Source organism: Bombus affinis, chromosome 7 (genome assembly GCF_024516045.1).
Source record: "Bombus affinis isolate iyBomAffi1 chromosome 7, iyBomAffi1.2, whole genome shotgun sequence".
Lineage (NCBI taxonomy): Eukaryota > Metazoa > Arthropoda > Insecta > Hymenoptera > Apidae > Bombus > Bombus affinis.
This window is the reverse complement of record NC_066350.1, coordinates 3,906,467-3,919,998: the sequence shown is the minus strand read 5'-3', so window position 1 is coordinate 3,919,998 and position 13,532 is coordinate 3,906,467. Positions and strand designations below refer to the sequence as shown.

The 13,532-nt window shown below is 29.8% G+C and overlaps 3 protein-coding genes across 5 annotated transcripts in view; 2 read left to right on the top strand and 1 right to left on the bottom strand.

Annotated features, from left to right (window-relative positions):
- The first annotated feature begins 228 nt into the window (after positions 1-228).
- LOC126918859 (lysosomal Pro-X carboxypeptidase) lies at positions 229-2,796 on the top strand. The gene is made up of 7 exons (XM_050727296.1): positions 229-635; positions 906-1,046; positions 1,131-1,411; positions 1,487-1,644; positions 1,716-1,888; positions 1,994-2,343; positions 2,515-2,796. Exons 1-7 carry the CDS (start codon positions 468-470, stop codon positions 2,726-2,728), a joined length of 1,485 nt encoding a protein of 494 aa, XP_050583253.1. The 5' UTR covers positions 229-467; the 3' UTR covers positions 2,729-2,796.
- LOC126918858 (kinesin-like protein KIF3A) lies at positions 2,780-7,129 on the bottom strand. Its single transcript, XM_050727295.1, has 9 exons — positions 6,964-7,129; positions 6,295-6,713; positions 5,992-6,182; positions 5,697-5,836; positions 5,420-5,617; positions 4,946-5,337; positions 4,463-4,880; positions 4,259-4,384; positions 2,780-4,177 (listed from the first exon to the last, which is right to left on the bottom strand). The coding sequence occupies exons 1-9, from the start codon at positions 6,976-6,978 to the stop codon at positions 4,040-4,042; spliced, it is 2,037 nt and encodes a 678-aa protein (XP_050583252.1). The 5' UTR covers positions 6,979-7,129; the 3' UTR covers positions 2,780-4,039.
- A 1,379-nt stretch (positions 7,130-8,508) lies between these two features.
- The window catches only part of LOC126918500 (uncharacterized), a 32,584-nt gene continuing 27,560 nt past the window's right edge, over positions 8,509-13,532 (top strand). Inside the window, exons 1-2 of one of the 3 annotated variants that reach the window (XM_050726445.1) lie at positions 10,181-10,414; positions 10,505-10,606. The gene's annotated coding sequence lies outside the window, so the exon portion shown is untranslated. Of the gene's footprint in view, positions 8,659-10,180; positions 10,415-10,504; positions 10,607-13,532 lie in introns of those variants that run through there. The other 2 variants (XM_050726447.1, XM_050726444.1) reach the window with 2 other exon arrangements.

The window sequence follows — 13,532 nt, the reverse complement described above, 5'->3', positions numbered from 1 at the left end:
TAAAATCGTCAAAAATGAAAAATGCCGATCGAAGTAAGAAAGAGTTGTATTGTTTGTAAAAATGCGAATATACATGAATATTTTTCAAATAAACACCATACGTGTAGTAGCCGCTGACACCAGACTCGCTCTGTGTTCTCGTTTATAATTAGCTCTAGTTGTAGCGGTAATTTATAGGTGGCGTATGTCATGTTTTGACTGTTTTGACTGTAGTGTTAAACGTGTACGTGTGGCCATGTGATCATTTTCCAAGTTTTTGCATGTACGGATTCCAAGTTAATACACCGTAATACATATACGACTGTGGATAACTCTGTATATATGTATACAGATATGTGTGTGTATATATCAGTGCCTGATACGGAAATGTTCTAAAGACATTTGTTGCCGGTGTTGGTTTATCATAAATTAATTCAATTAACGTCAATTAAAAGTTGGAATCTGGAATTCATTGATAGTGTATTGAGATGGGACTGTACAATATTTTACTATTCATTTTTATTGCATTATGGCAACCTACCATGCAATATATTCTTTTAAATAAATTTTACGGAAACTATCAAAATCAATTACGCACTCAAAATGAGTTATACAGCGGGAAATACAAATATGAGATTAAAACAATTGATATGCCAGTATGTGATATTAAATTCCTGATGTAGAACTATTATCGGTGACATTCGTTACGAATTATTTTTATATGTTTACTTTTCTTGCCTATTTAATGTACATATATTCTTACATTTATAAATTATCGATTATTGCATGTGCCTTACGAGAAAATCTCTCAATATACAGAGATTTAAACTTATTAAATTACTAAAGTTCTATACATTACACACGTGTATGAATCTTATTTATATTTTCTTTTGTATAAAAAATAAATTATTTTAAATATATCACAGGTGGATCACTTTAGCTTTTCAGTGCCAGATACATTTAAATTACGATATCTTGTAAATAATACTTGGCAAATCAGAAAAGATGCACCTATTTTCTTTTATACTGGAAATGAAGGTAACATTGAAAATTTTGCTCAAAATACTGTAAGTATACAACCTATAGGATAATTAACTAACATTTCATTTAAACATAATTTAAAATTCCGACTTAATTCTTATATTTTACAGGGTTTCATGTGGGACATAGCTCCAGAATTTGGAGCTTTATTAATTTTTGCTGAACATCGTTATTATGGAGAATCTATGCCTTATAACAATAAATCCTACATGGATTTGAATCATTTAGGATATCTAACATCTCGACAAGCCCTTGCAGATTATGTCGATTTGATTCAATATGTGAAATCTAAACCAGAATATAAGTATAGTCCTGTTATAGTTTTTGGTGGTTCATATGGTGGTATGCTTAGTGCATGGATACGTATGAAATATCCTCATGTTGTACAAGGGTTAGTGAAACATTACCAACTAGAAATACAATAAGAAATATATATAATATAAATAAAAATTATATAATATTACAGAGCAATTGCGTCTTCAGCTCCAATATTACAGTTTAGTGGAGTTACAGAATGTGAAGCTTTTGTACGCATAGTTACCTCAGATTTTAAAACAGCTCATACAAACTGTCCAAAACTTATTCGTAGATCATGGAATACTATTATCAATATAACATCAAGCGGTAATAGGGTAACCTATTATTTATATTGTCTTTTTATATTTTTAAAATTATTCTCTATTTTTTTCTAATAGACAAAGGGAGAGTGTGGTTAGCAGATAGTTGGAAATTATGTCAACCATTAAAAAATTCAAGTGATGTCCAACAACTAATATCTTATTTGGAAGATATTTATACAAACCTTGCTGTAGTAAATTATCCATATGAAGCTAACTTTTTGACACCATTACCTGCTTACCCCGTTAAAGTAAGTATCTCGATTTACAATTAGTCTATTGTTCAATTAATCTCTAAATAAAATTATTTCATTTATATACATTTCATAATTTACAAGATATTGTTGTTATTACAGGCTGTATGCAAACATCTAACAAATCAATCACTCGTAGGAACAGAGTTATTAATAGCAATACACAAAGCAATTAATATATTCACTAATTATACTGGTGAAACAAAGTGTTTAAATTTAAATGATTCTGTGCCTCAATTAGGTGCTGTTGGATGGCCTTTCCAAGCTTGTACAGAAATGGTAATGCCAATATGTTCAGATGGAATAAATGATATGTTTAAACCTCGTTCATGGAATTTGGACAGATATACCAAGGACTGCATAAAACAATATTCAGTAAAACCACAGCCAAACTTAATATGCGAACAATATGGATGTAAAGATCTATCTACTGCAACAAATATTGTTTTCAGGTATATATATCATCAAGTAATATCAATTTGTTTTACTTGAAATAACTGAAACAAATGTGAGATTAATATATGCATAATACAAGTCTACATATATATACTAATATTTCACATGAAATATAATTATTATTTATAATGTAATCTTTTATTTATTCATTATTTTGTTTCATTTAGTAATGGTTTAATGGATCCATGGTCTAGTGGTGGAGTATTACAAAACTTATCCTCTTCAGCAGTAGCAATAATAATACCAGAAAGTGCACATCATCTTGACTTAAGAAGCAGTGATGCCAACGATCCATATAGTGTTATTTTAGCACGGAAATACCATCGCTTCTTTATTAAAAAATGGATTCAAGAATACCGAGATAAAAATAAAATTTATTAGCTAAATTTTTATACTGATGTTGTGATGGGAAACTTTAATAAAAAACGAATATGCGGAAAACTACATAAGTACATAATTATTTATTTTTATTTCATAAATTATATATAAAGAAAAGCATAATATACACACAATAATAATTACAAACATCTAGTATCCTTAACTGCTTTAAGTAATTGGTAAGGAATTGAGAATAATAAGAATTTTTATTATCACAGTACTTAATGTCGTAATAAAAAGTTCAAACTCAGACAAAGTTTTTAAATATTTTCGATAATAGAGAGTAAAAAATAATTTAAATGCAGTTAAAATCCTATTCTGCCATAGAGATGTGCTTTGCTTTCTCTACAAGTTTATTGACATAAATGATTAAGCAAGCATTAGTACACATTAAATTTTAAACAAAACTCAAATTACTTTTGCGTTCTTTAAATTATTATAAATGTTTTAATGACAAAATTTAACGTTATATAGAAATACTTATTGTAATACTATTATTAAGCTAAAGAAAATTTGGTCTTTATCAAATTATAATACATAAACGACGATGTAAACAGACATAAGATTGCTAAGTTTTTGATAAAGACTGCGTTTCTATTGTTTTCAGTTACATTTAACTCTAATTTCCTAGATCGAACTAAACGATCTTATTTCTTATTACACAGGTACAGCACATACTTTTTCCTCCCTAAAATCTTTATATCAATTCTCCATTTAATAGTAACTTGTATAGCATGCTATTAAATATGAAAATGTAATTTCTGTGGAAGTTGATATTCATTGATTTAGATTTCACCATCTAATATTTCATAGACATCGCAGAAAAATGTATCTAAATACATAAAACATAAAATCTTACTGTTATAATTCTTCTTTAAGTATTAATGGTGTGTACAATATAAGAAAATCATCCGAGTTGAAATAATAATAACTTCATCAAACTTAATTCAATCGAACTTAATGCAATTTATGTAAATTAGCAGAAATTAAGTACTTTGTATAGCATGTAATTTTAAACTGTATGATCATACAACACAGAAATTGTAGTTCTTAATAAACCGGTCCTGTTAATTAGATATTGTTCTATTATACTGTATATACTCTTTGTTCCTATGCAGTACTTAAGATCAGTGTGAACATACCTAATTCAGAATAGAAATAAATGTATAATTGCAGAAAATACGCATTTTCTCGTATATGTTATATAAACAAAAATAAATTAGAATAATGCTTTTAAAAAATGCTAAAAAATCATAGAATTGAATACTCCGTGAAATATAAATATTTTTATCATTTTATAGATTAAACATAGTTTTAGTGTGGTGTACGTCTATGTGCTGTAGTTGGCCTTGGAACTCCAGATCGGCTTCGTATTTTTTTTGGTTGCACGAAAGTATTGTCAATTCCGTTATTGTAAGAGAGATATATGTTTGACATATCAGGCTGAATTTGCTGGCAATAGACATTATTATAAGTATGATGATTTATTACATAAATATGATTTATTGTTAATTTTGAAAAATTAATACGTACATCCTTGTTAGTTCCTAATGGTGGCGTGATTTGTGCTTTGCGCATATTGTTACCTGTATATGCTACACACTTTAATTGCCATTCCCCAATATCTTCATTCCAATGAACATATCTTTCAATCGTTGTCTAAAATAGGATTGGTACATAGATCTTTTGGCGAAAATATTTACTTTTTTAAATAAAATATTACACTGTCATAGATACCTGATATTCAACAGGAATGTAACTATTTACTATTAGCTCTTGAAGTTGTAATTCTCGCCCAATACCTCTAACTCCTTCCAAAAGCCCTTCCATCTCTCTTTGATGTTCTTGCTGTAAATCAGATAACTCTGCTTTAACAGACATTAACATTGTATGTACGCGACTTAATTTCTTAGTTTTCCCTGCAGCTTCTTCTTGCAAGGAAGAATATTTCTCTTCTATATCAATACGTTCAGCTTCCTTTGCTTCAATAGCTTTTTTCAACTGTTCTTCTCTGCTTTTACGTTGTTCAAGTTCAATTGCAGCTGCAGCCAATAACTGTTCTTGAGCTTCTGCTTTTTCCAACAAATTTTCACCTCCGACTAAAATTTTATTTTGTAGATTCTGCATTTTCTCTCGTAATGCTTCTTTCTCGCTCCTAGAATAATTAATATCTTTTATACTCTTCAGCGATATTCTTTAACCAATTCTCTAAAAACTTACTGAGTTCTTTTTAGTTCGATAACATCTTTGTCATCGGGACTTTTATCTTCTCTTTCAGCTTTGTCAATTTTTTCATTGGAATCTATATCCCTATCTTCTAATTCTTCCATTGTTAATATTTGACTTCTTCTACGTCGTGCTTTCTTCTCATGTCTAGTCTCCCCTGTTTCTTCAGAATCTTCAGATTCGTCTTCAGATTCAGACATTTCAGCACCATTTTCTTCCAATTGTTTACGTAATTGTTCGATTTCAACTTGAAACTGCCGAAGTAAAGCATCTTTTGGATCTTCGTTAATTCTCGCTCTATTTTTAATATTCTTAGCGCGGTTCGCATAACGAAGTGTACTGATAGTTTCATCATAGTTTATATCTGCTGGACTTATATTTGCACACTAAATTGAAATAATTGAAATGATTATTTCATGAATAATGGAAAAAGAAAACGTAGAAAGGAAAGAAAATGAATAATGTTACCATTAAGGTTTTTGAGTTACCACCCAAAGAATCTTGCAACAATCTCGTGAGTTTGGAATTTCTGTAAGGCACATGTGAACTCTGACCATCAACTAATGCGGATATTACGTTACCTAGTGTCGAAAGTGATAAATTAATTTTTGTTGCTTCTCTTAAACGAACTCCAGAAGCTTTTGTCTTGCTTTGTCTTTCTGAACCCTAGAGAATATCAGTAGCATGAATTAGAAAATATGTTAAACTAAAGTACAGTAGAATAATGAGAATAAGAATTTCATACAGCTAAATCAACTAAATGAAGTTTCCCCATTTTTACATGTTGTTCGCCATCCTCTCCAAGTTGACTAGATTCAACTGTGATTGTAAATATTACATGAGACCTCGAACTCAATACATTCATTGCTGTAGCTCCAACAACACCTATGTATTATATAAGAATTATATATCATATGGTTGTTTATAACAATTTATTATAACATCAGAAGCATAGCTGTTTCCATTATTATAGGTATTAACATTTAAAATTATATATGTAAAATTATATATTCTACAAAGGTACCTGACAAGATACTTACGATTCTTATTACCAAGAGACATTATTCGATCTAAATCATCAGCATTATTGACAACATAGCCACTGAGATCTTTTACAAATACTCCAATATCAGGTCTTTCCTTTACTTCTAGTCTAGTATTTTGATCTTTACCAAGTAAGTCTCTAACTTCTTCATTATAAATCTCTAAATATGTTGCACGTACAAGGAATCTATCAATCAAACATTATTTCTTTATATGTTTAATTCACACAAAATACTTAAATATAAAATTGAATACTAATGAAATTTTGATTTATTTCCTTTTTCATAAAAAATACTTACTTTTGGTTGTCATGAGCCTTAGCTATGTATCCAAAAATATGTGCAAAGGTATTAGGAATGATTCCCCTAAGTTGTGGAGATGTCTTTGCACCTGACATAGTATATGTTTTACCAGTGCCTGTTTGTCCATATGCAAATATAGTTCCATTGTATCCTTGAAGAACTTTATCCACAATAGGTCTCGCAGTTTCGTTGTAAATATCAACTTGAGTTGAATCAGTATCAAAGACAGCGTCAAAGGAAAATACTTTTGGTGGTTCTCCTTGTGCAGCATTAGGATTTTCAACTGTTATTTCACTATTTATCGTATCCACACGTACTATATTCTTACAGTGCCCGTCCAACTCCTTTCCATTTAAAGGTCGAACACGGACCACAACCCTAACATTTTCTATTTCTCCGAGTTCTGTTGTATTGTCCTAGATAAAGAATTATTATATTATTAAAAGTAAGAATATTAAATCATGAAAAAGTTATATGATACGAGAAATAAAAGAGTAAAATATCCACAAAATTTAATTTATATTCATTATTATATTTCTTTTCCCAAGTTTCTAATGAATAATACGATTACGATAATAATACGATTTGACAGTCAGAACTGTCAAAAAAATAATTTAGTATCTTTCATTTAAAATGCATGTTACTGTGATACATAAAAATACTAACTTCAGTCCCCGGCATTGCAGCTTTATTTCCTTCTAAAGTCACATAAACACAGGATTTAAAGCATAATACTATTTAATCTAAAAATACTGGTAAAACGCAATGGACTAGCAAACGACCTCCGTAAACAAATGGATCGATTTGTATAATTATATCGCATGAAGATAGATGCAAGCTGGTCACGTCATCTATAGTCCATTAAATTAAGAACTCAATGAGTAATTTACCGATATTTTGTTACAATGTTACAAAGTCCTGTAGTTGTATAAATAAAATATTTTTTTTTTTATCTCCATTTGTACTTACGTTTTATCTTTCAAATATTAGACTATTAGACAATAATATAAATGAAATGCAAATTCATAAACAAAAGACGATGTACAAATAGATCTTGATTTTTTGACGATTAACAACTTTTATATTTACATTGTTTATTATTTAGTTATACTATATCATATTATAGTGTGAATAAGTAAGATGACTGATTTTTCATTCATCTTACTTGTTATGAAATATTCTTATATATGTATGTACAAATATAATATATATTATGAAACGAAACAGTTTGATAAAAAATAAGAGTATAAATGAAATTAAAAAATATAAGGTTACAAAATGTGTGTCTAAATATAAAGATTTATTGAATTAAGATTGAATTCTGAGAGTATGAACTAAGGTCAGATTAAATGTTCAAATCAGAGTATATCTTAGATAAACATATATACATATATTTCTTGTTGTATAAAATAAGTTAATAACTATATAATTATTGAGTTAATATTTTTTTTTCGTGCAATTATACCGCCGTCAGTGATTCCACTCTAACACTTTAACTTGTCATTTATACATATGTGTTATATATATATATATCAAAATACATGCCATTATATGTATATCATCATGTATATAATATAATAAAATATAATATATATATGATGTTATATTATATTATATATTGTATATACATAATACATCCGCGGGGCTACATTTCACATTAATGACTCCTATAATTCTTTTATACAACTATCAATAATCATATTCGTGTATCTGTACCTCTCCTGTAATAGAAGACAGAAGCGAATCATGATTACATTTACAAGTAATAAGAATAAAATTTATCAGTTTAAAAATTTTATATAATATCATTATAACATTATTATAACAAAATGAATGATATTGAAATAAAATAATAATAATTAACTAGTAGAAGAAAAGAAATGAACGAAGAAACGTATGAAGTACGCTCAGAACAAGAAAGTACTTATATACAGGACAAGAGTTAGTGAGATTTATAAAAAAAAAACAGGGAAAAGAAGGAAACGTTAACCTTAGAGAAGTTCCATAGGCGACAAATGTCCAATTTACAGTGACAATAGTTGAGCAAAGACTGCATGCATATACAGTGCGAACAATAGGAAACAAATCCCTCTCCCTATGTTCTAGTCATTCCCCTCTGTATGTCGTACCCTGGGACCCTGATGCATATCCCCACCTAGAGCAAGAGTGTACTCGTTTGAAGCGAGAGAGCAGCTGACGGCCGTAACAATACATTTTCTGCACGCGAGAGCAGTACACCCTACGCAGGGTTACGTTACAAGAAAAGACGGTGAACTCGGTGATACGCACGCCACTGCCTGCTAGCTGCTAGATATACCGGTGTTACAGTGATGTAAAGTTACCAGGACGCGTAGGCAGCAGGTAAGGATCTATTCGCTTCGACGAGATATCGATCTTCCTACTCCAATACATATATGAACAATCAGACACATTAATATATGCCTACATACATAGAAATTTCTTCTGCTCCAACATTATTATTTTTTGTAAAATGTCGATGTATATTTAAAGTCGATTTGCAAAAAAATACGATATAAATACATAGTGGGAAAATAAGGACTTATAATATATATGTTATGTATTTTTGAAGATGATTAATCTCATTTGTTTGAAAGAACAAATTATATGTAATTTGTTTAAAATTGATCTTTATATTGGTAAATGTAATTCCGACGCTGCAGGGTGGCTTTACGTTAGTGGTAATTATGGAGATAAAAAAACATAATTTAAAAATTATAAAATGAGATCGTATTTTAATGATTTTCCTCAAAAATATTTTTTATATGGTTATTCAGTATGTATTTAAATAGTAGTTTAAACGATTGTATCTGGTGTGTTGATCTTTTTTTTCTATTCATATGTAAAGAGGGCGTTTTATCAAAAAACTAGTTATTTCGAATTAGCCTTAGCTTTAGAATGGTGTGTATGTTTGTATATATTTGTGTACGACAACGTTTTCAGTTTTATTCTAAAACATGAGCTCTTCAATTTCTTCCATACAATGAATGCAAAAATTGACCAAAAGATTTATTACATTTCGCAAAGTAGAATATTTTATTATATCGATTGAATATATCTACTCGCGGAGATCTTAATCGAAGTAGATGTTATTCATTTCTCATTCAGACATATGTATATATTATTTCATTCATCTTTCTAAAGTGTGCGTATAAAGAATGTTCGCAAAACGTAAACTATGTATACTTTAGTCTTACCTATACATAATTAAAATATCGTTTAAATATAGCAAAAATATAATTATATAAATAAAATATAATTACAATATACAGCAGAATGGAGCATGTCTGAATACTACAACATTTATAAATTAGAATAATATTTTATTTTAATTTAGAAACCTAGAAACTATTAATTGCTATAAATCGATTAGTCAGTGTCAGAGAATGATACACCAAAAAAAAAAAAAAAAAAAAAAAAAAATAAATAAAATGGAATGGTGATTAATGCATAATAGATAGAATAAGATTTAATATATTCTATTTCCGCAACACATCTGATTTCTTGCAAAAAAGAGATAAGGAAGGCAAAAAGAAGAAAGGAAAGGAGGGAACGAAGCGATAGAAAAGATCTATCAAAGCAGTGGAAATACGAAAAAGATAGACCCAACAATTTTGTGAAGAAAGAAGGACAGGGGATGCAGAAGAGAGACAGGGGAGGGAAGTAGAAAGAAGGAAAGTCAGAGGAAGTATGAAATACAGGTGTAAGAAAGAAAAATAAGATAGGAAAGGCGAAGAGAAAGAATGGAGAAGATTAAGGAGGGAAGAAAGGAAAAAGGTGGAAAAGAAGGATGGAGAGCGAGTGAAGCAGAAAGAGAGGACAGGACGGGAATAGTAGGGAGAGGTTCTGTTACCTCTTACCTGGTTTGCTCTCCTCTCGTGACGGCAGGTCAGTGTTTCTATACTCGTGAACGAGGACGGATGCGTCGACCGGTTATGCGTGGTCATTTTCACGCAAGAAAGTCTGTCTTCCAGCTCCTTGCTTGTTGTCGTCGAATTGTGTATGATCAGTGAGATCGGTTTGAGGATAGAAATGTGGAAACGTACGCAAACGGAGCAACAATATCTCTACGCGATAAGATAGATAATTTTGACATAGGGTATGTATGTTATCGTTTCATTCTAATTACAACTCACGAAACTCTAATTATACCGCACGGAAGTTATGGAAAACACGCTTTCGCTCGCAGGACCAGGAAAACGATATATATGCATATGTAGATATGTATGTCATTCGTGAAAGTGTGAAAGGATTCTTATATTATGCATATGTACATATACCAGCTATCAAGGTCAGTATATTATCAACGAAAGAGTAAGACGTTCGTTAATGGGTAAAATGCTATCACACGCGTTAAATCGTCGAAATTGCTGGTCTCATACGTATGTACATTTGTATGTAAATAATGTACGTAAGTACATACAATTGACATACCGCCAAACGATACGCGGCTAGAATTGTACATATTACTTTTCAGCGCACGTGTTATTGTTAACCACGTGAATTGACTTATAATGAATTGTCGCATTTCCCTACGCTGGAAAAGCTTGATGTGGTCACTTGACTCGTATAAACATAATCCGTAAAACTAGTTTAACGGAAATAATTCACTTCGATGATAGCTGCTTCGATGATATTTTTCACGCTGTCCCGCGTAAAGAAAGCTGGTGCAGTTATTAGTTTTATGAAAAGAGAAAGAAATGAAAGACACTGAACTTGGTATACACATGTTGCCAATGGAAAATTCTTATGTCGATTAACTTACGATTAATTCTATTGGTATTCTATTTATAGGTTATATTTTTCGTTTCTTTATTGCTTTAATTAAACAGCTTAAATGTTATTCACCTTTTAAAAAGAACAAATATCTTTCTTAATCAATTAATTAACGCAAGTTTCCTTAATTAATTTAACAGTATGCTATTTTGTTCGGTCCAGTAGTTTAGAAATAAGAGAGCAAACAGATAGTTGGCAGATAATTGTAGAAACGAAGTCTGTTAACATTAATTGTGGAAAGTAAACTAGTGCACATTTCTCGCAACTCGCGTGTATACGCTGGTATGTCAGTATAAATATGTAAATAAGTTCAGAATAGGAAGCTAGTCAGAGTGTCAATTCCTTCGACAAAACAAGAACAGGTTTCAGAAAGAACTTCACCAACTCTGTGAAAGGTGTTGTCTCCTAAGATGCCTGTATACGTAGAAATATGCTAGAGGAGGAAAATACATTTACTTTAGAAGTAAATTTAATAAAATCCATCACGAGAGAATTCAATGATTTCACATTATTAAATGTCGATCATTCGTATTTAATATTTATATATTTATTTAATATGTTATTTCGTGTAAACGTCCAATTACAGCAGATATATACAGATATATACACATATTTTATTATTTTTTTAAAGCTGATATAAATCAACGTTGTTCAACACTTTTGCTGTTAATAAAATATCTTTTGTCAGAAATCACAGTAATGTTACTCTTTAATATGATAATGTTTAACTTAACATTACTGGTCGTTGCTTCATCTTTCTGCCTGATGTTTTCTGTCTAAATGTACAATATATGGTGCGACAGCAACACTGTCAAATGCACGATACATACGATGTATATATCTACCTTTTTCATGCAGTGTTGGTGACGCAGCGTTTCGACTACTTAATAGTACCTAATATATGTACAACTAGTTCATAAAGACAATTAAGTATTTAGTTGATTTTATTGTGATTTTTTATGTATGCACATATGTGTGTATATATATATATAAAATTTTATATTTTTATAATTTTTATAATTTTATATATGTTATATATTTAATATATATAATTATTATATGTATATATATATGAAAAGAAAGCTACGAAATATTAAGCAATTCAAATTATTTTTCATAATATGTCAATAGTAAATACATAAATTTTGAGATCATCGCTTATTGAAATGAAATTTTTCGAAACAATTTCCAAAACAAAATTTTGCTTGACAATTTTTTTATTGGTATGATGTTGCCTCTTCGTTTTTTATCTAACGAATAATATCTACATTGTTTCGGTAAAGTCTCTCTTCAGGGATGGATTTCGAGTTGGAAAATGTTATGAATTGTTGCTCTTTTGTTAGAAATAATTCATTAGGCTGCACATTGGAATTTTCGGCTGTCAACCATCAACTCATATGACGCATATATCAAGAAAATTACTATCTATTAAGAGTTTGCTTTATTTTGTAAATTGAATTCTTCATTGAAAATCGAATCCCTATTACCATCCCAATATACTAGAATATCAGATAAAGTTGGTATTGGAACAATTGGTATTGATAATAATGATATATATATCATCAATTATCATATTTTCAACTGTACATACATCGGTGCTATCTGGCAATGAACTGTCAAAATCGCTACGTGTACTTACACTTGGCGTATCTTCTGAATTATCCTCCGAAGCATCATTTCTAACTCTTCTTAGAAATGTATAAGAGGCTCCTTAAATTCTTTTGGATACCTAATTTTTTTATCAGCTATTCTATTGGCGAATCAATAGTAAATCGACGAGAAATAACATTCTGCTTGTAAGCGTGGCGACGCAATAATAATAAATATTTGATGAAAACATAAACGCAATAGGCGCAACGCATTATTGAAACAAATAACGAAACACAACAAATGCATCGATAGCATTATTAGAACAAATGATATAACATAACATATATATCAGTTGTAACGAAACTGTTAATCGATTACATCATTTTCGAAGGAAGTGGTTCTCACGTCTATTTACTTTTACTTTTTGTATAGTACGTATGTAGATATCATCTTTATTTATCATGAATTTAACAAGATGCAGCGAGCTAACGAGATGATATACATGTCTTTTTACTACATATTTTCTTCATTTATAAAGAAATTAATTATCTATTTCCCAAACGTAAAACAATATTCATTGCATATTATATTTCGAATTTAATTACAAATAAATAGGAAATGAAAACATTACATATGCACGGTTATTATAACTTTTATATTAGCTAAAAATGTGTGTTTTGAAGATTTCGATATTTTTCAAGCTATCGGCTTATATGTTATTTCAAATAAATTTCATAATGAAAAACTATCAATTTGCGCACATAATCGACACAGGGCGACGCATGACCCGAGATGCGTCCCTGAGATGCTTTTTTTTCAAGAAATTCTCTGAAATTCTCGAGGTAGACGGT